We start from the raw sequence: 27,292 nt of genomic DNA, 5'->3' as shown, positions 1-27,292 counted from the left end.
AAGAAATGATTTTAACAGCTGTATACCTGCAGGGATCATAAATGAGTAAACTGTCTTGTTTTTGGTTCTGTGACTGCAGAAAGCATACGTGGACGCATGGGACAAGGATAAGACCAAGATCCACATCATGCCCGATGCTATGGATGTTCTTTTGGCCAAAGCAAACAATGTCAACTACAGCTTGGTGAGAGAGGGAGAAAATACCTATGATTCGACGGAAATCCTTTTTGATGGACAATTTTGATTCAATGTTGAAATCATATAATTAACACTTCTGGGATGATTTTGTTTGTTCACAGAAAAAGTACAAACAGGCACATGAAGATGGCAAGAAGAAGGGTTATGATCTGCGCAATGATGCCGTTTCCATCCTTGCAGCCAAGGCCGGCAGAGACATCATCAGTGATGTAAGTGTCTCAAATTAGCAATTTATAAATGACTGATATGAAGAGGGAGCTTATTTACATACACCTTATACTAAGGTAAGGCAACTTTATATGTACCCGTAGGTAGATTTGGTTTGCAGTGTTTTACACACAAATGACAGCACAGGACAAAACATGCTAAAGTGACAACAGTGCTCGGTGCTATAAATGCAATATCCATTTTACTTTAGTCAACTAATTGAAGTTTGCGTCTTCTCTGTGGTGCAGTGGTTAGAGCTGTTGCCTCAGAGCAAGAAGGTACCTGGTGCGAATCCATTGTTGGACAGTCTGTGTGTAGTTTGGATGTTCCTACTGTGAGTGAATGCGTTCCCTCCAGGAACTTGTTAGGTAAATTGATTTCCTGTAGGTGTGAGCGTCAAAGTTTGTCTGCCCTATCAGTGCTTTGAGGGACTGGTGACCACAGCAGGTTGTTCCCCACCTCTAGCCCAATGACAGCTGGGATGGGCTCCAGCCTCTGCAACCCCCAACAAGACAAGCAGTATAGAATAATGAATAAACTGTAAAGTAACTTTTTTGTGATACCACCTTTACACAACTGTCAATGATAACATTTTGTCATTTTTCCTCCAGTACAAGTACAAGACAGGATACCGTAAGCAGGTCGGCCACCACATCGGTGCTCGCTGTGTCCAGGACGACCCTCTGATCATGCTGGCTCTGAACTCAGCCAAGATCGCCAGTGATGCCCTGTACAAGAAGGACTTCAACAAGTCCAAGACCAAGTTCAACCTGCCAGTGGACATGTTGAATCTTGAGCTGGCCAAGAAATGCCAAATTCAAGTCAACCATGCCAACTACATCACCCGCCTGCACCAGTGGACCTGCCTGCCAGACTCCAATGATGTCGTCCAGGCCAGAAAAGCATATGACCTTCAGAGTGATGTGAGTTTAACTCCCCTTCTGATTTGTCTCAGTAAGTCTTTTGTTTAAAGTTCATGCTACAAGATAGCTGAGTATTTACCTTTTCCTGACTATGTTGTTCTGTAGGCTGTCTACAAGGCTGACATGAAGTGGCTCCAGGGCTTGGGCTGGGTCCCCATTGGCTCGATTGACGTGGAAAAAGCCAAGAAGGCTGGTGAGGTCTTGAGTGAAATAAAGTACCGCCAGCACCCCAGCACCCAACACTTCACCAGCACCACGGATGCTATGAACATGGTTTTGGCAAAGAATAATGCTTTGACCATGAACAAGGTAGTACTCATGATTATTGAGAGTAAAATACTAACTTCTTAAACATGACATGACTTAAAGTAGAAAATACTGATCTTAACTTTCATTGGGATTATTTTTGGTTGGTTCCAGCGTCTCTACACTGAGGCATGGGAGAAGGACAAGACTACCCTGCACATCAAACCCGACACTCCTGAGATCATCCTCTCTCAGCAGAATGCTATCAACATGAGCAGGGTAAGTATCATTCTGAATACACTGCCTTATGTTGTGAAATCCTGGCTTTCTTCATTTCAACATATGTTGTTCTTGTGTTGAAATGTTTGACAACCTTTTTAACTTTTCAAAGTTTTTTTAAAAGAATTTGTAAACTTGCTTGTTTGCAATTGTTGTTGTTACGTTCACAACCTGGAACCTCCTTCATATTATTCTGATTTTTACCCACCTAGGTTTTTTTAAATACCGTAAGCTTTCAATTGTTTAGCTAAAGTATTTGTCTCACTTTTCAGAAACTGTACAGACAAGGTTTTGATGAAACAATCAAGAAAGGTTACTTCCTTCCAGTTAATGCAGTGTCAGTCCTGGCTGCTAAGGCTTCCAGGGACATCGTCAGTGACGTGAGTGATTCATATTGAACTATATGTATTTATGTAATACAGACACTGATGTAGCATACAATGTAAGACACTTTCCAGTTGAAACAAAACATGTTTTCTCCTAATATTGACAGTACAAGTACAAGACAGGATACCGCAAGCAGGTGGGCCACCATATTGGTGCTCGCTGCGTGGAGGAGGACCCTCTGATCATGCTGGCTCTGAACTCAGGAAAGATCGCCAGTGATGTCCTGTACAAGAAAGACTTCAACAAGTCCAAGACCAAGTTCAACCTGCCAGTGGACATGTTGAATCTTGAGCTGGCTAAGAAATGCCAGATTCAAGTCAACCATGCCAACTACATCACCCGCCTGCACCAGTGGACCTGCCTGCCAGACTCCAGTGATGTCGTCCAGGCCAGAAAGGCCTACAATCTTCAGAGTGATGTAAGTTGATAAAATCAATATAGTGCCATGTCGACTGTCTTTATAAGTTTTGATGTAACATGTATACTCTTTTTTCCTTCAGGCTGTTTACAAAGCTGACATGGATGAGGTCATTGGCGTAGGATGGATCCCAATTGGTTCAATTGATGTTGTTAAAGCTAAGAATGCCTCAAACATCCTCAATGAACGTCTGTACAGGCAGAAACCAGAAACATTCAAATTTAAAACTGACATGACCTCCATGCCCATGGTGTTAGCCAAAACAAACGCTGAGACCATCAACAAGGTAAGCACTTTCATATCGAACAGTTGTTATATTCGTTTCCTGTTGAGCACATTTAAAGATTATTTAATCTTCTTTGTTTCACACGACAGAAACACTACATCGCTGCTTGGGAGGCTGATAAGATTAAGACCCATGTGACGCCTGACCTTCCTGAGCTGCTGCTTTCTAAAGCTAATGCTTACAACATCAGCAGGGTATGTTGGGTTTGTACTTACCCTCTGTACATGGGAGGCGCCTGCACCAACTGATCTAAACCAGCGCCCCCTGTCAGACATTTTATCACACTTATAAATGTGGATAATTTGCATCATGATATTATTTTTTTAAATGAACTGTTTTCCTTTCTTTCTCAGAAACTGTACAGGGAAGGCGTTGAGGAGATGTTCAGAAAGGGCTACGACATGAAAGCCGATGCTGTCTCTGTTAAAGCTGCCAAACATGGAAGAGAAATCATCAGCGATGTGAGCAACATGAAAATAATGCTTTGTCATTGATGCTGATTTCTACTATTTTGAAAAGATTTCTGTTAATCATGATTTTACTTTCTCCTCATAGTACAAATATAAGACAGGATACCGCAAGCAGGTCGGCCACCACATCGGGGCTCGCTGCGTCCAGGACGACCCTCTGATCATGCTGGCTCTGAACTCAGCCAAGATCGCCAGTGATGCCCTGTACAAGAAGGACTTCAACAAGTCCAAGACCAAGTTCCACCTGCCAGTGGATATGTTGAATCTTGAGCTGGCCAAGAAATGCCAGATTCAGGTCAACGATTTCAACTACAGAACTCATCTGCATAACTGGACCTGCCTGCCAGACTCCAACGATGTGGTCCAGGCCAGAAAGGTGTATGACCTTCAGAGTGATGTAAGTGATGAGGATTTCTCATGATTTCCTGGACAATTCAAATATTTTTTTTGTTTAATAAAACCTCAATGTGCCTCCTCATTTCCTCCCTATGTGTCTTGTAGGCTGTGTACAAAGCTGACATGGAATGGATCAGGGGAACCGGTTGGGTACCAATTGGGTCAGTTGATGTGGAGAAAGCCAAGAAAGCTGCAGAAATTCTGAGTGAAATAAAGTACCGTCAGCATCCCAGCAACTTCAAATTCACTGCCAAGACATGTGACATGCCATATGCGCTTGCTCAGGCCAATGCCCAAACCATGAACAAGGTAGAGATAGCTAGTTCACTTCATTTCATTTTCTTTGGATTATTATTCCTTGTATCTTTGTTGTGGAGACAATTTGTTTAGTATCATGACAAATCTTAGCCTTTTGTTGTAGTTTGGTTTCTTTGACCAAAAAAAGACAGAGCTCTGTTTGCTTTCAAATAAAGTTTTGTTTCCTCAGAAAAAAAGGACATCTTACTAAAACCTGTTTATTCTGCTATTTACAGAAAGCATATAATGCTGCCTGGGAGAACGATAAGATCAACATTCACGTCATGCCAGACACCCCAGAGATCGTCCTGGCCAAGCAGAATAAACTCAACACCAGTCTGGTAACACACCTCTTCATGTCTTTGTGACACAAAATGATACATCACAGATTACAAACAGTGGCTGTTAAAGCAACATTATGTAGTAACCCGGTCTCTTGCGCTTTGGCGCCCACTGAAGGTCTTTGAGTGCAACTGCACTGTCATAAAACACATAGTGCTGTTATGTCTCCCGAGCATAGACAACATGTATTTGTTGACAAGCAGAGGGTTGGTGTTGTAAGAAGCCAAAGAACCATGTTGACTGACAGGTACAGTAATCTTATCGTGCGCAGATTGTGCGCGAATATGACTCTGCTAATGCCTACAGCCCATTGTAGAGAAAACTTTTGCCCGTAAGATGGATTTATTTATTCATAAGTGAGACTGAGAAACAACTTTGGTTGGATGACTTTCTGCACCCAGTAAAGCTGCTACACATGAGACAGGGAAGACAACGCTAACGATATAGCCTAATGCTACGTCGCGATATGTTATGAGTAATACCTACAGGGATGTACACTCTGCTTCTTGCTTGGTCAGTCTCTCTTTTTCTCTTCTTCGCTTCATCTGTCACTGTCCTCTTCCATCTCTTAGCCTCAGACAATCAACCAGACAGTACAGAGACGGTCCAAAAGGCTCGTGAGACGTAAAGCTGTACCAATTTTTGCAAGGGAATCGTGGCCCTTTGACAAACTTACATAGCACTTACATAGCACTTTAAGTAGGCAACCGGAGAACTCTGTGGACATGGAGAGGCACTATTCTCCCTGGTGAAAGTTGTTACTCTGTATTATAGTGCAAAGAACACAGTGTACAAATCAGACAACCTTACATTATTATTTTCCCCCCAGAAATATTATCGTGAAGGCTACATGGACACCATCAACAAAGGCTACTACCTTCCCAAAGATGCTATTTCTGTTCGATCAGCAAAGGCTTCAAGAGACATCATCAGTGATGTAAGTCTGTGTCACACTTTCAAATGTTTGACATTATTCCTTTTTCTTTGTTGCTGAATTTGTCAGTATTTTTGCACATTCACTGCAACGATTTGTATCGTGAAACTAATCAAAATATTTCCATCCCATACCTTCAGTACAAATACAAGGCCGGTTTCCGCAAGCAGTGTGGCCACCACATTGGTGCCCTTAGTGTGAATGACGACCCACTGCTTGTGTTGGCCGCCAATGCAGCCAGGATCTCCAGCGACAACATCTATAAGAAGGACTTCCACAAGACCAAGACCAAGTACAACCTCCCAGTGGACATGTTGGCGATTGAACTGGCCAAGAAATGCCAGCAGCAAGTGAACGACTTCAACTACAGAACTCACTTGCACCAGTGGACCTGCCTGCCAGACTCCAGTGATGTTGTTCAGGCTAGAAAGGTTTACGACCTGCAGAGTGATGTGAGTACAATGCAGTGCTATTTTGACAATATTAAGACAGTCTTAAGATTGATTGAGTCTGTGCAACTTCTGTTTAGCAGCCAGACAAAACTAAACCTACATGCATAAAATAAAAACACATCAGTATTTGGTGAGTTTAAAACTTAAATTTGTTTTTTTTAGGCTGTCTACAGAGCTGATATGGAGTGGCTGAGGGGATGTGGCTGGTCACCTCAGGACTCTGTGGATGTCATCAAGGCTAGAAATGCCCAGACTATTCTCAATGAGAGGCTGTACCGCCAGCCACCGAGCACTCAGAAGTTCACCAGTGTTGTTGACCTCCCAGCTATTGTCCTGTCCAAGCAAAACGCTGACAACATCAGTGATGTGAGTGAAGGCATCTTTTGGCGCTCTATTTAATTTTAAACTGCACAGTAAAAACTTGTGGATATTAGGGCTTCATAATAAAGGACTCAATGTTCTTATTTTCTTCCCTTTCTGACAGAGGAAATATAGACAAGTTTGGGATCAAGACAAGCTCTCCTTCCACATGCCACATAACGCCCCGAGCTTTGAACTGTCCAAGGCTAATTCTGTCAACATAAGCAATGTAAGTTGTCTTAAATCAGCACTAAAGCAGTTCTGCCTGTGATAACAATGATGAAAACTTGACACAAATATTTTATCTTATAAGATAAAATGCATTATTTACTTTAGACGAGATTAAAGGATTTGATGTACTTACTTACTCATTTTTCTTGTTCTTTGCAGAAACTGTACACAAAGACATGGGATGACCAGAAGGCCAAGGGCTACCATATCAAGGAGGATGCTATCTCTGTGCTGAAGGCTAGAGCTTCCAGAGATATCATTAGTGACGTAAGAAAAAAGAATGCTTCTTAATTGAGTTGAACAGATTTCCAAACAATACTTTCTAACGTTCCAACAATCTCTCTTCTTGTCTCTTCTTTTCAGTACAAGTACAAGACAGGATATCGTAAGCAGGTCGGCCACCACATCGGGGCTCGCTGCGTGGAGGAGGACCCTCTGATCATGCTGGCTCTGAACTCAGGGAAGATTGCCAGCGAGGTTCTGTACAAGAAGGACTTCAACAAGTCCAAGACCAAGTTCCACCTGCCAGTGGATATGTTGAATCTCGAGCTGGCCAAGAAATGCCAGATTCAGGTCAACGATTTCAACTACAGAACTCATCTGCACCAGTGGACTTGTCTGCCAGACTCCACCGATGTCGTCCAGGCCAGAAAGGCCTACGATCTGCAGAGCGATGTATGCATATTGCTGTGATTGTTTACACATCATTTTTTACAATGATATTCACAATGATCCAAAGTTTTGGGGATTTTTCAATGATATGTATAAGGTTAACTTTTCTCTTATTTTGCTTATTGTGTATAAAGATGTATAATGTCGTGGAATAACATGACCAACTCTGTTTTTGTCTCCTCAGGCTGTTTACAGAGCTGATCTTGAATGGATACGTGGATGTGGATGGGTCCCACATGAGAGTGTGGATGTACTAAAAGTGAAGCACGCACAGAAGATCCTTGCTGATGTAAGTGTGACTTTTAAGTTTTTTATTTTAAGGAAAATAAAAACTTCATATAAATGTAAAACAGAATAAATGTTTGCTGAATCCTTGTTTTACATATATTTTTTCTTGTGTTACAGAGAGGCTATCGTGTCAAGTTGGATACGCAGAAATTTGTTGTCCACAATGACAGAGTGGACATGGTCTGTGCCAAGAACGCTGCTGACGTCCTCAATGAGGTGAGCATGACTCTCTGCTATCCAGATGCTAAAAAGTCGGGGGAAAGGAACTTCATTTAACTCCAAGAATGACACAACCTTTTACAGCTTTGGTATAGCATGTATTCTGAATTAAACATGATACTTAAACAAGAGCTCATAAGGAGTATGAGGAGGGCCTTTAAGGCAGAGGGGCCTTATAACACTGCAGGTCAGAGAGTCCAATCCCAGATGTCAGCAATACTGCATGGGAGAGATCCCTGCAGAGAGGGATTTGGTCTAGAGTGGATGGGTGTTTTTTGAGGAAGAATACCCTCTGAGTAAAAATGCATGAAGCTGCAAGGCTATTTTATGAAATGTACAAGTTGCATATCTGTCTATGTGTGTGTGTAAGACCAAGGCAAGCATATGCATATTAAAGAGGGATCTTGAGTTAGAGAAAGTCAGCCTGGTCAGAGAAAGTCAGCCTGGTTAGAGAAAGTCAGCCTGGTCAAAGAAAGTCAGCCTGGTCAAAGAAAGTCAGCCTGGTTAGAGAAAGTCAGCCTGGTCAAAGAAAGTCAGCCTGGTTAGAGAAAGTCAGCCTGGTCAAAGAAAGTCAGCCTGGTTAGAGAAAGTCAGCCTGGTCAAAGAAAGTCAGCCTGGTTAGAGAAAGTCAGCCTGGTTAGAGAAAGTCAGCCTGGTCAGAGAAAGTCAGCCTGGTTAGAGAAAGTCAGCCTGGTCAAAGAAAGTCAGCCTGGTCAGAGAAAGTCAGCCTGGTTAGAGAAAGTCAGCCTGGTCAAAGAAAGTCAGCCTGGTCAAAGAAAGGCAGTCTGGTCAAAGAAAGTCAGCCTGGTCAGAGAAAGTCAGCCTGGTCAAAGAAAGTCAGCCTGGTCAGAGAAAGTCAGCCTGGTTAGAGAAAGTCAGCCTGGTCAGAGAAAGTCAGCCTGGTCAGAGAAAGTCAGCCTGGTTAGAGAAAGTCAGCCTGGTCAGAGAAAGTCAGCCTGGTCAAAGAAAGTCAGCCTTGTTCGCGAACATTGCTCAAACTTGTTTAGTGTTTACCTTTGAAAGCATGAAATACACCTTTATACCACTCAGAATTGAGTACCGTTTTCCACAACACTGTAGACTGCGTCCTAAATCACACCACAGAATGGTTGCAAAGGCAGATTTCAGATCTGTTGTTACTGAGTTTGAACTTTTGTCTCTGCTCAGGCCAAATATCGTGAGGCTTGGCACAAGGACAAGACCAAGTTCACAATTTCGGACACTCCAGTACTCGCCACAGCCAGAGAGGTGGCTAAGAACGTTCACCCGGTAGGATAACTTCTCATTATTTTCTACATATTTCAGTTAAGTGACAATACACAATATGATAGACCTTTAATAACTGTTCATATCTTGTAGCACCTGTACACCAAAGAATGGGACAAGGTCAAAGCCACAGGGTACTACATGCCTGGAGATGCTGTACCAATCAAGCAGTGCATCTCTAATTCTAAAGTCCAAAGTCAGGTATGTAGTGGGAAGGAGCTGCTGCTGTTCCTTTTATTACGAGAGCATTCATTTGAGCTGTACATTTAACTGTAAGCCTTACAAAATGGAGATAACAACTTCTTTCTGCCATATAGCACAAGTACCTCGATTCATACCGCAAGCAAGTCGGCCACCACATCGGTGCTCGCTGCGTCCAGGACGACCCTCTGATGATGCTGGCTCTGAACTCAGCCAAGATTGCCAGTGACGCTCTGTACAAGAAGGACTTCAACAAGTCCAAGACCAAGTTCAACCTGCCAGTGAACATGCTGCAGTTTGAGCTGGCCAAGAAATGCCAGGCCCAAGTCAACGATGACAACTACAGAACCCGCCTTCACCAGTGGACCTGCATGCCAGACTCTAATGATGTCATCCAGGCCCGCAAAGCCTATGAACTGCAGAGTGACGTGAGTGCTGATCAACCTGACCAAGGCCTTTTTTTGTTTTTAGATTCATATGATGATGATGCTTTAAATGTGTATTTTGGCTTCTGTTTCTAGCATGTGTATAAGGCTGACATGGAGTGGCTCCGTGGCTGCGGCTGGATGGCAGCTGACTCTGTCGACCACGTCAAGGTCAGGAAGGCCCAGGAGATTATCAACGAGGTATGTTTACTGTGTCATCTTCAGTCTTTTGAGTTCATTATTATTGTTATTCTTAAAGCACTTTCCGTACCCATTTCCGTGTTAGTTTTTTGTATCTCACCTTGCTACTTCTGTAATTTTTCCTGCAGAGGCACTACAAGAAGCATGCCATCGAATGCTTCAAGAAATTCACCCTGATTGTGGACCGCCCTGAGCTCATCCTGGCCAGAATAAATGCTGCAAACCTCAGTGATGTATGTCAAAAAATATATATATATTAAACTGTAAAGAAAATGTTAATTCTCAATAAACAAATGTAAATTCTGCTGTTTCCTTCCACTACAGCTGAAGTACAAAGAGACATTCAATGCAGAGAAGGGTCAATACATCGGTTCAGAAGACACTCCCCAACTTGCCCACAGCAGAGAGGTTTCTAAGAACATCAGTGAGGTAACAAAAAAAACAAGCCTTATCATTTATTTTTTTAATTCATATTTGATATGTTTGAAATGTAGTAACTGAATGAGACTTCTTTAACTTTGCACCTACTTTGAATGATTTCAGAAACTCTACAAACAGTCGTGGGATGAATCAAAGGCCGCAGGCTACAAGCTGAATCACGAATACATCCCGCTCATCAGTGGCAAGAAGGGAAGGGAGATCGCTAGTGATGTGAGTGTCTTATATTTCTTTATAATAATGAACTTTGTTCGGCCAAGCACATGAAATCTTTTTATTAAAATGTAAACCTTCTTGTGTTTTGTTGTCCTAGGTTAAGTACAAGGATTTGCATGAGAAGGCAAAGGGTCACTACATGGCTGGAACCCTGGTGGACTTCCCCGAAGTGATGCGCTGTGGAGACCAGGAGAAGAACAAGGGACTGGTAAGATACTGATACCAGTGTGTCTATTTATTCTACCCATAGCAATGCATTTGATCACTGTGACAGAAGCAACAATGACATTGATGACAAAACTTACAGAGGTTGCACATACATGAAAAAGATAAAAGATGTAATTCTTCTTCTTCTTGTTATAATCCACCTACGATTTCATTTGTTTTAATTTTTTTTTAAAAACATTATTAATAACTATTCATGTTGTGCATGTTTTCACAGAGGCTCTATCAGAAGGATTACAATCAAACCAAGACCAAGACCCACCTCCCGCCTGACATCATCGCTAACAAGGTGGCCAAGCGTTGCCAGGATATGCTGAGCGATGTCCTGTACCGCACCTACCTGCACCAGTGGACCTGCCATCCCGACCAGGAGGACGCCATCCGTGCCCGCAAGACCAACGAGATTCTCAGTGATGTAAGTCCAGATTCACAACACATCTTCAGCTTTATATACAAGCTCAATAAAAAAAATATTTTTAAAATGAGATTATTCTGTAGTTAATAAAGGCTCTGTTACTAAAAGGATGGATTTTTTAAGATTTGAGGTCAGGAAATCTCTTAAAAAGACATGTTTTTTTTAAACTTGTTTTAGGGATGTCTGAATAAGTCATCAAATCTACAAAGTCTTGTGAACATTATATGATTTATTTTTGCGGATTTGCTCGTTCATGTCACAATTCACAGCATTCACAAACTGCTAATGGAATAGAGAAGGAGAAGAGGACAGGGAAATACTAGTTCTAGGGAAGCTTCAAGATGAAACATACAGGGAGTGGTTTGCAGAGTTAACAGCGATTATGGGGCGACCTGCAAAATATTTTAAACTTGGGACGTGAGGAATAAAAGTCACATGAAATCCAAATCATGAAATCCAAAAAGCACAGATGCTATCCAGTGCAAATTTTGTATTTATTTGTTCTTTGTTTGGGTCTTAAAAGGGTCTCAAAAAGTCTTGAATTAGATTTTTTATTTTATGCAGCAACCTTGCTAGAGAAGAGTAGTTGTATTGTTCTTAAATCAGTATAAACCCTTAATTGTGTTGATGCTACATGAAGAGAGGCCCAGCTTCAAATGTTCTGTAGTTTTGAGAAGTTTGTATTTAAAAAAAATTCAAAAATAACAAATCAGTAATGCAGGCCAACTATAAAGGGACTTAAAAACAAGAAGAATACCTTGTAAATCAGTCCTAGTTATCGACAAGAGTTTTTACTATGTTCTCCTCATTGTTTTAAAAACAATGTGTGCTTTTTGCTCTTTTCTTTAAATAGGTGTTCTACAAGGAGGACCTGACCTGGATGAGGGGTATCGGTTGTTATATCTGGGACACACCCGAGATTGTTCGTGCCAAGAAGTCCTACGAGCTTCAGAGTGAGGTGAGTAAGAAGAAGCGAGGCCGCAGGAAATGTTCAGAATTTATTGGGGTTTTTATAGAATATCTTTGGTGTGTGTCATTGTGATGATTTACCCTCACGTTTATCTTCTCTCACAGCTGAAATACAGAGACGAAGCCAAGAAAGAATTCAACAATTACTCCATTGTGACTGACACTCCAGCGTATGTGACTGCTGTCCTGGGTCACACCTGGGCCAGTGATGTGAGTGAGATCAACTTGTAGTACATATGTTTCTTGACTGAGTTTTAAAAATGCATGTGATCCAGTTCATTAACTTTCCATTTCTTACAAACAGCTCAACTATAGAGAGGCTTACCACAAGGAGAAGCACCTGTACACCACCATCCTGGATACCCACGACTATGCCAGATGCCACAACTTCAAGCAGTTCTTCAGCAATGTAAGTAAAGATTCACATATCTCTCAGAATCAAATGTATCAGTTTTCCCATCAGAAATACATGATGATAATATGTGCTGTTTTTTTTTTTTTTTTTTTTTTTTTTTACATCAACAGAAAAACTACAGTGCTGCCTGGGACAAAATCAAAGCCAAGGGCTACAAGATGCCACATGACTCACACGCCCTGAAACATGCCAAACAGCAGAAAGTCATTCTCAGCAGTGTGAGTTTAACGTTTACTACTCTCTATTAATTGATTAACTTACATAGAAGATCTTCAAGAGATAATAGGAATACTGTTGCCCCTTTAGGTGAAGTACAAGGAGGATTACGAGAAGTTCAAATCCCTCTACAGCCTGCCCAAGTCTCTTGAGGACGATCCTGGCACTGCTCGCTGTGTCAAAGCTGGAAAACTGGTCCTGGACGTAAGTCAAACTCAGAAACTAGCAGCTAAAATGCATCATATATACAGTATATACACATACATAATGCAAGAACCAAAAGCAAAAAAACAGAGAGACTCCTTTGTCCATCTTCACAGCGTCTGTACAAGGAGGACTACGAGAAGAACAAGGCCAAGAACCATATCCCTCCAGACATGCTGGAGATCCTGTCCGCCCGCAACACCCAGTCCACCGTCAGTGGAATCCACTACCGCAAGTATCTGCACCAGTGGATCTGTCTCCCTGACATGCAGGTTTACGTCCAAGCACGCAAAGTCAACGAGCAGCTCAGTGACGTGAGTGACGACACACAGCTTCATACTTTGTATTTGTTATTGAGTTACCTCTGCAGATACAGATTGGACACCTGGCTTCACCCACATTCTATCTGTTTAATATTTATGATGTTGCTCCTAAGAAAAATTTAATAAATAGATTAGAAATGTAAGATTCAGATTGAGATGTAGAGAAATTTCCTCTAAAAATATGAGAATTGCTAGTTCTCTGAAGAAGAACAAACTCGATGTGATGAGTCAGAAAACCTTTTTCCTACGTGCAGCACGGAGAAAAGACATTACTTTTGATTTCTGAAGACAGTCAGGCTCATACTGCCTTTAAATACAATTCAACAATAGGAATACAGATAAAGGGCAATCACCCTTTTAATGACAATTAATGGCAATTAATGACAGTTTCACACCTCTGCTCTCAACTACTCCTGTTATAAAGATTAGTTTTGCCAAAAGAGAAGAAGAGAAAAAAAAATCCAAAATAGGAACCCAAGATAAAGGTTTAGAAGAAAGAAAGTTTAGAGCTTCAGTATTTAATCTTGCTTTTTTCTCTACCTACCTTTCTTGAATCCCTTTATTTGGTATGAAAAAGTTTAAACCAATGACTGTAAAAACACATCTGCCACTTAACTTGTGTTTTTTTTATTGTTGTCTCTTTCCAGATCTTCTACAAGGATGACCTGAACTGGCTGAAGGGTATCGGCTGCTATGCCTGGGACACACCAGAGATCCTGCGTGTGAAGAATTCTGGTAATCTTCAGAGTGAGGTTAGTTAGTTTTCAAGTTTTCATATACTTCAAATCCATTGTCAGTAATAATGTCTTTACACTGACTATCATCATTTCACTTTTATCCTTACACCAGCTGGTGTTATAGCAGAAGTGATGCTGATTGTCTTTTGTATTCCTTTTTGTTTTACTCCAGAACAAGTACAGAGCCAAGGGCATCGAATCCTTCAAGGAATACTCTGTGGTGACAGACACTCCAGTGTATGAGACAGCCAAGCAGAACGCTCAGAATCTGAGTGATGTAAGAGACCCTTTCAATGTTCTTTAACACTCTCACTATTTAAATCTTTGAACAAATCATGACCTTTACATCTCATTTTTTTTCTCTCTCCCTGTCTTCAGCTGCACTATCGCTATGACTACAACACCAACATCAAGGGCACCTGCAACACGCCTGCTGTTACCATAGAGACCGAAAGGGCGCGCTTGGCTAACTACATCCAGAGCGATGTAAGATAATAATCCTTGATATTCAGTGAATTTGTTGAGATCATATATGTATTTTTTACAGTAAGATTAATGCCACAAATTATAGAAAGATGAAGCACGTAACACAATACAGCACATAATAATGCTATTTGAACTAGTAATAAAAAAAACACAAATCAGACTACACAGATATAAAAGGAATGTAATCATGATAGATCATGTGAAGAAAAGTGGCTTGTAATGATCATAAATCCTCAATATAAATAAATGTCCAAAGTGCATAAATATACGTACAACTGTCCGTATCAATACAAACATATGTCAGTGTTTCTTTCATGATCTAGCCTTGAACAGGCGGTAACGAGATCTCCACCCATCTCGACAGTGTACTCTGTTTTGGGCTGTTTTGTTTCTTCAATGATATGACATCACAGATCATAGAGAAGAATCCAAAACACAGAAGAAGAGAAAAAACAAACACAGAAAAGCAAAACACAAGAGTGTTATTTCATACTTTATTCCTTTTGAATAAAATGTAGTTAATATCAAAATCTTTTATCATCATATATATGTATATTAAATTGCAGATGCCTTAGCAGTGATTAAAGACTGCAACATGGTAATTCTATAGGAAATTAAGGTGTTCCAGATATGTTGAAAAATCAGTACAGCATATACAAAAATGAATAAAAGGACCCATTTTTACAGAATTTTGTTTCTTTGCCTGAGATGTTTTGACCAAATTTGTTTTTTTCTTTTGGTATGCTTATGTCTTTGAAGATGAAATGCATCCTGTTTCACCATATTGTCTTTCCCCCTTTTTTTCAGAACTTGTACAAGGAGGCCAATAAGAACTTCATGCCCACTGGTTACTCCCTGCCCAATGACACACCGCTCATCAAGCAGGCTAAGATGAACAGCGTCGTCACCAGCAATGTAACTCATTACATTTATCAATTTTCTCAAACAGCTGTTTAACCGTTTCGCTAATGCTTTGATGTTAGTGAATAATATTCTACTTTTGTGTGATTAGGTGAAGTACAAGGAGGCCTATGAGATGACCAAGGCCAAAGCGTACACTCTTCATCCGGAGGGAGTGAACTTTGTCAACTCCAGGAAGGCCAACGTCATCACCAACAATGTAAGATGAGACACAGCTGATTGGCCACCATGATGGAGAGCTTTTATCAGATAGAGCGTTGTCATATATTACCTTCTTCCTTTTGTCCCAGCGTCTGTATCGTGAGGACTACCACAAACAAAAGGACAAGATCCACACAACCTACGACACCCCTGATATCAAACAAGTCAAGCTGAACCAGGCGAACCTCAGCGAAGTACGGAACTGTTCCCACACGATTTATGCATTTTAAGTTTCTATTTTTATCCACATAGCGTGATGGAGTTTTCTTTCCTTCTCATCCTAGTTGTGCTACAGAGAGAAATACTACAACACCAGAGGCCAGCTGATCAATATGCCCATTACGCCCCAGCTGATGCACTGCCGCCACGTCAATGAGATCACCAGCGAGGTATGTGTTGAACAGACACCCAAACATTACTCACTTTGAAGCTTTTTTATCGAATCATTTCACAAACTGAATTCTGTGTTTCTAGCTGAAATACAAAGAGGACCTGATGTGGCTGAGAGGCGTCGGCTGCTTCTTGTACGACACCCCAGAGATGGTCCACGTTCGCAACATCACTAAACAAAGAGTATGAACTTCCTTTTGCATTTACATCGCTATCATTCACTTTCATTTACACAACCGATTTCTTGCAGCGACATCAGGATCCATTGTGTGCTCTGTTTTTTCTCTATTTACAGGTGGAATACCCGGTGGAAGCTAAGAAAAACTTTGCCAACTTCTCCGTGGTCCTGGACACACCGGAGTACAAGCGTGTGACTGAGCTGAAGACCCACATGAGCGGCGTGAGCTTTTAAAAAAAACACATGATCCCATTTCATTGAGTAATTGTGGAATTACCAGGTCTCAAAAGTAGCTTCAGTAACATCGTTTTTAAATAATGTCTTCCTATATTATAAACAGATTTGACTGAGAATTCACCTGATTTTTTTCTCCTCCTCTTTTCTCAGATGGTCTACAAAGCCCAGAGTAAGGAGGAGATGGCTAAGGTCACCACCACCTTGGACTCTGTGGACATCAAGAGAGCCAAATGGGCCCAGCAGCTGACTAACATTGCAAGTCCATTTAAGCTTATGACAGATGTATTTTCTTTTTTTAAACAGATCTTTTCATTTTTTTCTGTTAACGATTGTTGTGTTTCCTGTTTCTCTACAGTTCCAGTACAAAGGCCTGGCAAGTAAGGAGAGGTCTCATTTCACCCAGGAAATTGAAACTCCAGTCATGGGCCATTCCAGGAAAATGAAAGTGGTCCAGAGTGCCGTAAGTCCTGCTTGACACTCTTCTTTGAGAAAAGAAACGTAGAGAGCTCAGTTATAAGATATCAGTCTTATAATGCTTTCTCGTTGTTATCTTCCCTCAGAACAAATACAAAGAGCAGTATGAGAAGATGAAGCACAGATACACGGCCATTGCTGACACACCTATCCTGATCCGTGCCAAGAAGTCCTACCTCCAGTCCAGCGATGTGAGTATTGGCTTACCTTTCAGAATCAGAATCAGAATCAGAATCAGAATCAGAATCAGAAATACTTTATTAATCCCAGGGGGAAATTTGTTTGCTACAGTTGCTCATAACACAAAAAATCAGTAGGAAGTACAGATAAATTCATAATATAAAATAAAATAAAAATAGTCAGGAAACTATCACATTTATAAAAGTGTCATTAAACACTGAAGGACATACCCCTTTTTTTAATTATAACTGTTTTTGGATAGGATTGGAAAATCTTTTTTGTCCCGAGGGGTAATTTGGTTTACAGCAGAGGTCCATACAGGAAATACACATCCTAAAAAACAGCACAAAGACATATATTGTAAAACATAACTACAATGGATATCATCTTGATGGACGTGAGTGAGATAAGGGACACAAGGACCAACAGTAATTAGTAAAAGTGGACAGGCAACAATGCCTACAGCTAATGAAAAACCCAACAGCTGATGGGACAAACGACCTCAGGTGTCTGTTAGATTTGGCCCGCCCAACTTAAGTGAACGTCCTCCCTGTCTGCAGAAGTCTAAACTCTGCATGCAGAGGGGGCTGAGGGTCTTCCAGGATGCCATTCACCTTCTGAGTGGCACTTATTTGAAAAATATGGCCAAGATCATTCAAGTCAACGCTTGAATGATCTGTTTGAATTTGTAGATAAGAAAGCCATTATAGGAGGCCAAAGGGTTGCTCTGATGTATTCTGAGCTGTAGCCTCTAAAACATGAAATCAAGACTAACTAACTACACTTTAGGAAGCTATTGTTTAAGCTCGGAGTTCATTAATAGTCACATCGATTTCTTTAACAAACTTCACCACAAACCACTTTTTTCTACATTAATAAGTGCAAAAAATTGAGAATTTGTGTTTGATATCCGATAGAGAAGAGATGCTAAAAATAACACTGTCTACATCGCAGTGAATCATCTTCTTTTTTTTTGTTTTTCAGCTGCGTTACAAAGAGACATTTGAGCTCTCTAAAGGTCACTACCACACAGTCAAGGATGCTCTGGACATCATCTACCACCGCAGAGTCACAGATGACATCAGTGAGGTCAGTGATGAAATGATCTACTGGATTATTTGTTGTGATTTTGTTTTCACATTATTTTAATCCCATTAGTACTTATACTCTTCCTTATGCATTTTTCTCTATTTCTCTACCTCAGGTTAAATACAGAGAGAAGTACATCAGCACTCTGGGAACATGGAAGTCCATCCCCGACCGTCCCGAGTTCTTCTTCAGCAAAATTGCCAACGATAACGTCAGCAGTGTAAGTACTGATTACATGCACTCCTTAAATCAATCATATGTCAATCAATCATATTTCCCACCGTATGTAGAAGGGTGTTTAGTAGTACTATTATTAGTATTATTGATGTACTATTTAACACTTGAATTGAATCGCTTCTATGTTCCTCTGAAGATCAAGTACAAGGAGGACCTGGATTGGCTGAAGGGTATTGGCTGCTATGTGTGGGACACACCCGAGCTGCTGCAGGCTGAGAAAAACAAGACGTTGTACAGCGAGGTGACGTATCTTTTTAGTTGTTTTTTTTTACCATACACAATGTCAAAATAAATCTAACAAACATGCTTATAAATCTAGAAATAGATCATCAATGGAGTTTTTACACTTTCTGGATGTTTCTCATGATGGTTTATATTTCTTGTTAACAGAGACTTTACAAAGCGTCCTTTGAGAAGAACAGAGGCAACTTCAAGTATTCCTGTGACTCTCCATTCTTCGAGGCTGCCAAGCATGCCTCCAGTCTCATCAACAACGTGAGTTCCTTCATTCTTTAACCCGAAACAGTTAATGCAAAATAAATCGTTTTTTTAACCTATTTGTAAAATAGACACATTTGTTGTTGATAATATTTCTGTCCCTGATTGCTATTGCAGTTTTGAGATAAAAAAAAGAAAAAAAGGTGTGAATTTGTAGCATTATTAGAATTTGTCATTAATGTTAATGATCAGTTTCTCTGTGTGTAATATCAGGTGTTTAAAATGTGTTTAAAATGTTTTCATCTGTTTTTTTTAAACCTTCCTCTTTCTCCTTTAAAAGTCCTTTCACATGACAGTGCACATTGTTTTATGGACGTTTGTCTTTAACTACCTTCTGACGTTCTGAGCAGAGAGTCTACAGAGCTAGTTATGAGAAGAACAAGGATAAGTTCACCATTACTACAGAAGATCCTAGATACCTGCTGGCCAGGGAGAACAATAAGATGAGCCAGGTAAACGCCCTGGTCGTGTTGTACGGCCGGTCTGCACCCCTTCCGCTGCAACCTCCAGTCTGTTCCTCCAGACCTCTCACACTAGTGCATGAGGTCGCCTGCTGATGGTCGTCTCCGCATGTCTAAGCTGAGAAGACATACTATTCTCTCTCGTTGTCTTCTGGTTCAACAAACACAGGTTTTAAAAACCAGCCACTCAAAAAGCAGCTGGAACACTGTCTTGAGTGAGCAGGACTCTCCTTTATCTGTGCAATCAGAGAGACAGTTGAAGCACTGATTTACTGAAAATTAAATAAAACATTCATAAAATGACAATAGTGAGGATGATGAATTCTGTCACTCTGAAGGCACAGATGAGGACTTAAACAGCTCTTTTGTCACACTCGGATCCCCGGAGTGTTTGCCTCCAGTCCTCCCAGTGATGCTGCTGTTTCTCCCGTGTCCTCACCTATGGCATGCTGTGTGTGTGTGTGTGTGTGTATGTTGTTTTGTGTGGACAGGCAAGGTATAAATCCAAAGCTAAGGAGCTGCTAAAGAGTGGCTGCAACGAGCTGCTCCGCCCTGACATCCTCACAGCCCTTTACTCCACTACGTTAGGCAGTAAGGTAAAGAGCCGCAGAGTGGTGAACCCTGGTAACTTTCATCCCTGTCCACAAACAAGCAGAAACTGGGAGTTCAGGGCTTACCCTGCAAACATGTGAGGCTGAAAATATGCTCAGCGGAAAAGCAGAATAGCAACTTCAGAAAAACATCAGTTTTCCTACTTGTCAAGTTAGCCTCTTATTAAGCAGAGAGAAAGATTTGTTGTGATGAAACATTTTAATTATTGACATGTTTCCTATCACGTTTTGTAATATTGTAAAGGTTTGTAAAAGCCTCTTTATAATCGCTTTAACCCTTGTGAAAAGTCAGGTAAAGCATTTTTGTTAAAATGAGGGTACAGGTGCAGCAACAGGTCTGCAAACAATTCCCAATATCAACAAATTCCAAATACTGGAAACTAATTTTTGTTTTTACATTTAAAAAAATACAACACATCTTCCTTTTAACTTCCATGAGGTTTTCAAGTTAAGGTTTTGAGCTCACAAATACACTTAAGCCAGGAGAAAAACGTCCCATTTCTGCAATAGGAGCATTAAAGGAGCCAGTGAGTGCAGGGTTACTGTCTTATACATCTGAGTCACAAGGTTACTCTTTCTCCCTGCTGTTTTTGGACAAGGCATCATGACATCCATCATCATCTGTGACAAGGTATCATCACATTCATCGGTTCATCCCGTTTAAACTCCCTCCCACCTTTCAACCTTCTTCAACTTTCAAAATGGTTTTAATATCCTCACATCCCACCATTCTCAGTCATCATGTAACCCCTTTCATCACTTCTCTTCATGCCTCACACATTACTGAACAGTTCATTCATCTTCAAATGCAGTGAATTAGTTTCCCTACAACTCACCGACATTTCTCAAGCAAGAGAACTGTAACATCACAGACTGAAGCTTCTTTAAAACAGAAGCTATAAGTCATACATTTCTGAGTCATCTGTTATTCAGTATTACTAAACGTCTGTCAGTTTATTGGATGTTTCTTTCCATTAGCTTTTATTTAAAGTACGTCCTTAAACTCCAAAGTCAACATTTTTTGTGTTCTCCAAATTGAGCTTCGAATTAACCAATCAGTAAGCACGTCAGTAACCTCGCTGGTCAACGTGAACTACGAGGGCACTGAAGACTTTCAAGACTAACCAGTGGTAGCCACTTGTCCCTGTCTTCATTTTCACTGAAAAATAACTCCCTCTATGTGTGTGCATGTTTCATGAAGCATGATTTTTATAAACATTTGCATTGCACTTCACCCTTTAGACACATTGTACTACTTCCATTCAGTAAAAAACATACAAGATAAATGTTTGTTCAGAAGTTTCTGACTGATCATTTTAGATATTTGTCCCAGAAAAGCAAGAACAGTAAATGAAAAACAGAAGAATTACTTTGTTTAACTTAAAAGATGTATAATTTATGATAGAAACTAATTGTTGAAGTCTAATGTAGTATGTCAAATTGGCTTTGAGAAGTACTTTTAAATGTAAGGCTAAAAAAACACTTCATATGTCTTTAGTTTCTATAAATCTACACTTTGCTTTTGTCTTATCAAAGATACTTCAACATCTGTTTTCAGGGATTTATTCCCCTTCTTTCTTGGACAGTTTCTTCTCTACCTAGACTTCATCAATTTTAAGCAAAATGAATCATGACACACATCAACAATTAGCTAAAGCAGAAAATGTATTGTGAAGGATACTAACTTGTTTTTGTGTTTGCACGTCACCCTCCTTCATCAGTGGAGGTACAGGCAGCAGTACGAGCATGCCAAGGACAAGTTCACCTCTATTCTGGAGACTCCCGAGTATGAGTCCCACAGACGCAGCAAGAAGATCAGCGATGTGAGTGTTTCATTCATATTTTGGGGAGGGGTTGAACAGTTGAAGTCAAAAGCATTTCTGTATGTTTATTGTCAATAAGTCTTTTGGACTGGCTATGACTACGTTATGATTATTATTCCTCAGATCATCTACAAGATGGAGTACAACAAGACCAAGGCTAAGGGCTACACCTTGCCTTATGACACTCCATACCAGCAGCACATGAAGAAGGTCAAGGAGCTCACAAGCAACGTAGGTCCAGCTCTGACCAGAAGTCTTCTCTAAGATTGTTTTTTTTCCACAATGGCAAAAGAAGCCAAAGTATAACCTTATATTGTGTGATTGATGTGTGCTTTTCATGCATCCTGCAGCTGAAGTACAGAGAAGTGTATGAGAAGAGCAAGGCCCAGATCAACATAGACCCTGAGGCTCATGAGATCCGTGCTGCCAAGGAGGCTTACAGGAACATCAGCAATGTAAGTGTCTTTAGTGACAGTACAAGGAATCATCAATCACTCACTCTTCATTAATGGATTTCATTCTAACTCATTTCTTTCTTTCTTTGTTTTTTAGCTTAACTACAAGAAGAAGTATGAAGCCACCAAGAACAAGTGGATCTGGACCACAGACAGACCCGACTTCATCAATGCTGCCAAGAACTCCCTGCAGCAGAGTGATGTGAGTCCATGCTTCATTCATATTTCATTGAAACAACATTCAAAGGTGTTGCTCTAACTTGGCTCCCATTGTTCGACCCACAGGTTGAGTACAAGTATGACAAAGAGATGATGAAGGGCTGTGTGATTCCTGTCACTGACGACAAGCTCACCCTCCTGAATATGAAGAATACAGATTTGGCCAGCACAGTAAGTTTTTAAATGCCTTTATCACTAACTCTGGTGGTGAATTGAGATGTTCTGTCTTCTCTTTAAGAGGATCGTGATATGCACTGGCATCTTTTTACTCACAGAACTTATTTATTTCTCAGACAGGCTTTACCTGACACACTCTTCGATCTGGTTACCGATACATGTTTCTTCAGTTAGGTTCGGAAATGGGAAAGTCCCCTTTTTGTAATGCTGCACATTTGAATCCTGGATTAGGATACAGCAGCTCCTTGAAGTCAATGCACTCTAACCTTTTGGACAATTTAGACATTCGATTTTTAACTTCCCGTCATCGTCTCTCAACCGAAAGGTCGAGGGGTCGATCCCCAGCTCCTGCAGTGGCGGCCTATGAATGTGCATGAATGGGATTAGTTACTTCTAATGGTCACTTTACATAGCAACCTCTGCCATCAGGTTGTGAATGTGTAGGTGTGACATGCAGTGTAAGAACGTTTTGAGTAGTCAGAAGACTAGAAAGTGCTATACAAGCTCAAATCCATTTACCATTTATCTCCCAAGTATTAATAAAGGTTGATTGATTGATTGATTGATTGATTAATTAACATTTTATCAATTAAACTCGACTTGTCGCTGCCCTCCAGGTGAAGTACAAACAGAAGTATGAAAAGGAGAAGGGTCACTTTGTGCCGGTCCAGGACACTCCTCAAATCCTCCATGCTAAGGCTGTGCGCGTTCTGGCATCAGAGGTGAGTATCAGTCAGCAAAAAATGTACCTGTTCTATATACATAAGAATTCTCCACGTGCAGAGAAGTAGACATATATATTTTTTGAATTGATTTGAATGTGTTAACAACTTCTTCATTTTCACCCTCAGAGCAAATACAAGGAGGCCAGTAAGAAGGACATGCAGTCAGGCTCATTCACCACCCTGTCTGAGACTCGTGACACGGTTCACAGCAAGCAGATCAACAAGCTCGTCAGCGGGGTACGATTTTCACATTTACATTTTTACAGAACCAACTTCCCAACTTCTCATAATCCTGAAGTGTTTCGGTGCCACTTGACGTTCCTTTCTCACCTTGCAGAAACTGTACAAAGCCAAGTTTGAGAAGGAGAAGGGCAAGTCGATCTATAACCAGATGATTGTTCCACCTGATGTTCAGCATGCCATTGATGTGGCCAAGTGTCAGAGCAATGTGAGTCGTCTCCACAATGATGCTAACATTTTTTTTACAGCATACATTCTCCACAATGTGACCGTTTTGCACCCTCTTACATTTCTCTTTAAATGTGAGTTAGCCAATTATTACTACGTCAAAATATCTGTCTGCAGGTTTCCTACAAGAAGGATGCCAAAGCCAACCTGCACTACACATCTGTGGTCGACCGTCCTGACATAAAGAAAGCTACCCAGGCCGCCAAACTGATCAGCGGGGTAATCAACAAGTTTGTTCATACTTTACAGTTGATTAGCCTAAAACCGGTTCTCCTCCAGGGAAGGATTTGCAGCATCTGTTTGGCACATTCCTGATGTCCACTTCCACCTCCACAATTAATTCACACATATCAAAGTTATATTTAATGAAATGAAGAGAAAAAAAAGTCAAAAAATAAATGTATACCACCTACATTATTACTGAAAACAGCATAGTAGGCTTTGAACCAAAGGTGAAACTACAAAATGTCCTGATCTATCTAGACCTGCTGTTAAGTTTTTTCATGTTCAACTCTTCAACTTCTTTTTCCTGTCTTTACAGATCGGCTACCGTGACAAGGCCCGTGAGGAGGCCAGTCGTGGAGGTTCTCTGGCCTACCGCCCAGACATCGCTCTGGCCACTGAAGTGTCCAAGCTGAACAGCCAGGTACACCAGGCTACATCTGGGCCAGTTTTTTTCTGAAGTTTTATCCCCTGGAAGATGTTTCCTTTATGTGTTTTACAAGCAAGACGACTTGAAGGAGAAAGCCATATTTCCCTGGACATCACCATCAGATTAGCTTCCATGAGCTAACATTTGCAGACTGCTTTGGTAGACGCTTAGCAGTGGTCCAGTAGGCCTAATGATACTACTAGCAGCTCTTCCATAGCGCTTTCTCTGCCATCCTGCATTATAATCCACGCCTTAATCTGTCATTATGACGCCATGAAAATATATTTATATGTTTAACTGCTCATATCATTATTCATGTTCCCTCCCCATCCTTAATCCTGTCTTCTCAGCCTGTCATTCTCCACTTTCCTCTCCTTATCCCCCCCCCATTTCCTCCCCTTCCATAATGTCCAAGTCTGTGTGTTCTCATCCATCCATCTCACTGCGCTTTGTAGGTGGAGGCCAAGCCCTCCCTCCATGGAGCAGCTTCCTATGATACCCCCCAGATGCGCCACATTAAGAAAATGAGTGCCGTGACTAGTGATGTAAGGAGGCTCATGCCCTGAAACCGGAAGGCTGCAACTACTATATATGTCTGTCTAATTTGAACTGTTGATATCTGATTTTACTGAGTGGTTCCTTGAAACAACTATGTCAAACGATGATGAAAAAAATTCAGATTATCAAATCTGACAAAATTATTATTTGGATTTGGCTGCAACCTTGCCTCTTCAAGTTAAACCTTGTATGCATCCTCTGCTCTATTGTTTGCTCTACAAGCTTTGGCTCATTGCTGGACTCAGGCAGACAATCGATGCATTACTGCACTGGTGTAAAAACTGTTTGTTAATGAATCTCGTTAACTTGTTCTGTTTGAATGTTTTTCTCATTTTCTAACCTTTTCCTTATTTACTCAGTCAGTGGAAATGTAAAATGAATAAGCATGCATTTGAACGCTTCTCCAAATGACTTGTCAATCCAGCAGGAAACCATGCAGAGTTATACATTTTTGACACTTTAAATGTTGGTATGAGTTTTTTATTATTGCTGCTGGATTTACATGTTTTTGTACAAGAATGATATTGCTTTGTCGTTCTTACTTTTTATAGCTAGGTTATCTTCTGATTGACAAACAGCTTAGGCTTTCTTTTACCCTGACCACCCTCATAGTCTCCCACCTCAGCCCAGGGGCGCTGCTTGTCAGCAGGCAGGGCAGGCAGCTGCTTGAGGCCCCAGACCAGCAGCGGGGCCTCAGAGGGCTGACAAACTTTGGACCAAAGCAACAACCCAAAATGTGCAAATTTCGCAATGACAGTAGAAAGCGCCTAGAATCACCACTGCCTCAGCCATATATATTTAATAATATAAATGATCGCCATGTTTTAATGCTGATCACAGAGAACCTTCAAACAAATTGCAGTGTCTTCACAGGGTCACAAAAATTATCACGAGACTAATTTAATATGCATTTTAATGCCAAGTGGAAACTGACATCAATCCTGGCACAAACTAGATTTTGAAGAGCATCTTGCAGGATTTTCCAAATGTTGTTTGTCACTTTAGAAGAACTGTGCAGTGAACCCAGACAACAACTTTGTTCGTCTGCAGTTATGTTTCATGTATAAAAAGGGATGTAAACTAAACTACGGGTGCTAAAACTACAAAGCATACAGTGTACAGAATGTCGAGCGTCTCCACCCAATGATCTGTCAGCAGTCTGAGTTACTGATCCCTTTTTATACATCGTTACAAAAAAACAGCACTGTGTTGTCCTTTAAATGTTTCCAGTGTGATGGAGTCTGTCAACCTCCGACTTATTTTTGATATCATCAATGCTTATGCTTGCGCTAACTTTCACATGCATCCTATCCAAACAGTTGAAGTACAAGGAGAAGTTTGACAAGGAGATGAAAGGAAGGAAACCACAATATGACCTGAAGGATAGTAAGATTTATCAGACTTTGAAGGATGCCAACGTGCTAGCTAGTGAGGTAAGTTCTCACATGTTGTTTCTATGCTAGAAAACGTCATTATGAGGAAAAATGTATTGATATCAGCAACATAAATTTACTTTTTTGGCAGCATTCGAAGGATTTTTTGTTTACAATTGTGTCTATCAACACCACCTGCAGGTGAAGTACAAGGGTGACCTGAAGAAGATCCACAAGCCTGTGACTGACATGGCCGAGTCTCTGTCCATGCAGCACAATCTGAGCACCAGCAAGCTGTCGAGCAGCGTAAGACATTATTATCATATTCAACCCTCTCACACGCTTCTATGTCAGTGAACTGTCCTTCTGCAGTTCATTGAAATGTATCTGACTTCATGAGTTTCCATCATCAATCATTACCATTGTAACACTGAACATCCTGCAGATTATTCAACATCCTATGGACTAAACACTAAACTACATAATCCATTACTCTGCGACCTCATCTGGTGGTGACCCTTCCCCTCCTTACCCATCACGCTTTCGACTTTCTCATACTATCACCTTCTGTAACCTCCACTCCTACGCTCTCTCAGTTTGAGTTATCACCTCTTATAGATCTTAAAAACTAGTCATTTAACAAAACTCCCTTCCTTTCCATTGATTCCAAATCTTAATTTTCACAAGTTTTTAACAACCATTTTTCACTTTCCCCTCATTTTTTCATCCCATCTTTTTTTTTCTCACAATTCTAATGTTAATATTTTACGTCTTAGCTTTTTTTGTACTATGTACTTGAAGGGAGTAGCTAAATCCCGACATATGCTTTTTTTTTTAATTCTTGTGTGCTGTACTGAGCTGTCTTACTTGACTGGGAATTCCCCTATAGTACTGCTACAAGAAGAAATTTGAGGAGAGTAAGGGTCACTACCTTATGATCGCTGACACACCAGAACAAATCCATCACAAGGAGGCTACTGAACTTCAGAGTAACGTAAGTGGTACAAACACAGGGGGTCAAAA

General features: G+C 40.8%; 1 protein-coding gene across 26 annotated transcripts in view; it reads left to right on the top strand.

The window, feature by feature from the left end:
- Window positions 1-27,292, top strand: part of neb (nebulin) — a 71,433-nt gene that overhangs the window by 26,890 nt on the left and 17,251 nt on the right. For 16 of the 26 annotated variants that reach the window (XM_061053065.1, XM_061053076.1, XM_061053073.1 and 13 more), the window contains 67 exons: window positions 80-184; window positions 300-407; window positions 1,017-1,328; window positions 1,434-1,637; window positions 1,749-1,853; window positions 2,126-2,233; window positions 2,347-2,658; window positions 2,741-2,944; window positions 3,034-3,138; window positions 3,298-3,405; window positions 3,500-3,811; window positions 3,916-4,119; window positions 4,344-4,448; window positions 5,279-5,386; window positions 5,524-5,835; window positions 5,998-6,201; window positions 6,320-6,424; window positions 6,586-6,693; window positions 6,790-7,101; window positions 7,283-7,387; window positions 7,504-7,602; window positions 8,773-8,874; window positions 8,965-9,072; window positions 9,189-9,500; window positions 9,594-9,698; window positions 9,827-9,931; window positions 10,023-10,127; window positions 10,242-10,349; window positions 10,450-10,560; window positions 10,795-10,992; window positions 11,846-11,950; window positions 12,067-12,171; window positions 12,266-12,370; window positions 12,487-12,594; window positions 12,683-12,796; window positions 12,913-13,110; window positions 13,767-13,871; window positions 14,029-14,133; window positions 14,235-14,342; window positions 15,150-15,257; window positions 15,355-15,462; window positions 15,554-15,658; window positions 15,749-15,853; window positions 15,939-16,037; window positions 16,150-16,254; window positions 16,420-16,524; window positions 16,625-16,729; window positions 16,830-16,934; window positions 17,908-18,012; window positions 18,128-18,232; window positions 18,386-18,490; window positions 18,640-18,744; window positions 19,700-19,804; window positions 21,541-21,642; window positions 21,766-21,873; window positions 21,993-22,097; window positions 22,195-22,299; window positions 22,383-22,487; window positions 23,111-23,215; window positions 23,345-23,455; window positions 23,556-23,666; window positions 23,804-23,905; window positions 24,228-24,332; window positions 24,794-24,883; window positions 26,216-26,329; window positions 26,471-26,575; window positions 27,159-27,263. In XM_061053065.1, the coding sequence (XP_060909048.1) occupies window positions 80-184; window positions 300-407; window positions 1,017-1,328; window positions 1,434-1,637; window positions 1,749-1,853; window positions 2,126-2,233; window positions 2,347-2,658; window positions 2,741-2,944; window positions 3,034-3,138; window positions 3,298-3,405; window positions 3,500-3,811; window positions 3,916-4,119; window positions 4,344-4,448; window positions 5,279-5,386; window positions 5,524-5,835; window positions 5,998-6,201; window positions 6,320-6,424; window positions 6,586-6,693; window positions 6,790-7,101; window positions 7,283-7,387; window positions 7,504-7,602; window positions 8,773-8,874; window positions 8,965-9,072; window positions 9,189-9,500; window positions 9,594-9,698; window positions 9,827-9,931; window positions 10,023-10,127; window positions 10,242-10,349; window positions 10,450-10,560; window positions 10,795-10,992; window positions 11,846-11,950; window positions 12,067-12,171; window positions 12,266-12,370; window positions 12,487-12,594; window positions 12,683-12,796; window positions 12,913-13,110; window positions 13,767-13,871; window positions 14,029-14,133; window positions 14,235-14,342; window positions 15,150-15,257; window positions 15,355-15,462; window positions 15,554-15,658; window positions 15,749-15,853; window positions 15,939-16,037; window positions 16,150-16,254; window positions 16,420-16,524; window positions 16,625-16,729; window positions 16,830-16,934; window positions 17,908-18,012; window positions 18,128-18,232; window positions 18,386-18,490; window positions 18,640-18,744; window positions 19,700-19,804; window positions 21,541-21,642; window positions 21,766-21,873; window positions 21,993-22,097; window positions 22,195-22,299; window positions 22,383-22,487; window positions 23,111-23,215; window positions 23,345-23,455; window positions 23,556-23,666; window positions 23,804-23,905; window positions 24,228-24,332; window positions 24,794-24,883; window positions 26,216-26,329; window positions 26,471-26,575; window positions 27,159-27,263 (8,895 nt within the window). Of the gene's footprint in view, window positions 1-79; window positions 185-299; window positions 408-1,016; window positions 1,329-1,433; window positions 1,638-1,748; window positions 1,854-2,125; window positions 2,234-2,346; window positions 2,659-2,740; window positions 2,945-3,033; window positions 3,139-3,297; window positions 3,406-3,499; window positions 3,812-3,915; window positions 4,120-4,343; window positions 4,449-5,278; window positions 5,387-5,523; window positions 5,836-5,997; window positions 6,202-6,319; window positions 6,425-6,585; window positions 6,694-6,789; window positions 7,102-7,282; window positions 7,388-7,503; window positions 7,603-8,772; window positions 8,875-8,964; window positions 9,073-9,188; window positions 9,501-9,593; window positions 9,699-9,826; window positions 9,932-10,022; window positions 10,128-10,241; window positions 10,350-10,449; window positions 10,561-10,794; window positions 10,993-11,845; window positions 11,951-12,066; window positions 12,172-12,265; window positions 12,371-12,486; window positions 12,595-12,682; window positions 12,797-12,912; window positions 13,111-13,766; window positions 13,872-14,028; window positions 14,134-14,234; window positions 14,343-15,149; window positions 15,258-15,354; window positions 15,463-15,553; window positions 15,659-15,748; window positions 15,854-15,938; window positions 16,038-16,149; window positions 16,255-16,419; window positions 16,525-16,624; window positions 16,730-16,829; window positions 16,935-17,907; window positions 18,013-18,127; window positions 18,233-18,385; window positions 18,491-18,639; window positions 18,745-19,097; window positions 19,200-19,699; window positions 19,805-21,540; window positions 21,643-21,765; window positions 21,874-21,992; window positions 22,098-22,194; window positions 22,300-22,382; window positions 22,488-23,110; window positions 23,216-23,344; window positions 23,456-23,555; window positions 23,667-23,803; window positions 23,906-24,227; window positions 24,333-24,793; window positions 24,884-26,215; window positions 26,330-26,470; window positions 26,576-27,158; window positions 27,264-27,292 lie in introns of all 26 variants that reach the window. The other 10 variants (XM_061053066.1, XM_061053061.1, XM_061053081.1 and 7 more) reach the window with 6 other exon arrangements.

The sequence above is a fragment of the Labrus mixtus genome, chromosome 13 (assembly GCF_963584025.1).
Source record: "Labrus mixtus chromosome 13, fLabMix1.1, whole genome shotgun sequence".
Classification (NCBI taxonomy): Eukaryota; Metazoa; Chordata; class Actinopteri; order Labriformes; family Labridae; genus Labrus; species Labrus mixtus.
This window is presented reverse-complemented; position numbering and strand designations above follow the sequence as displayed.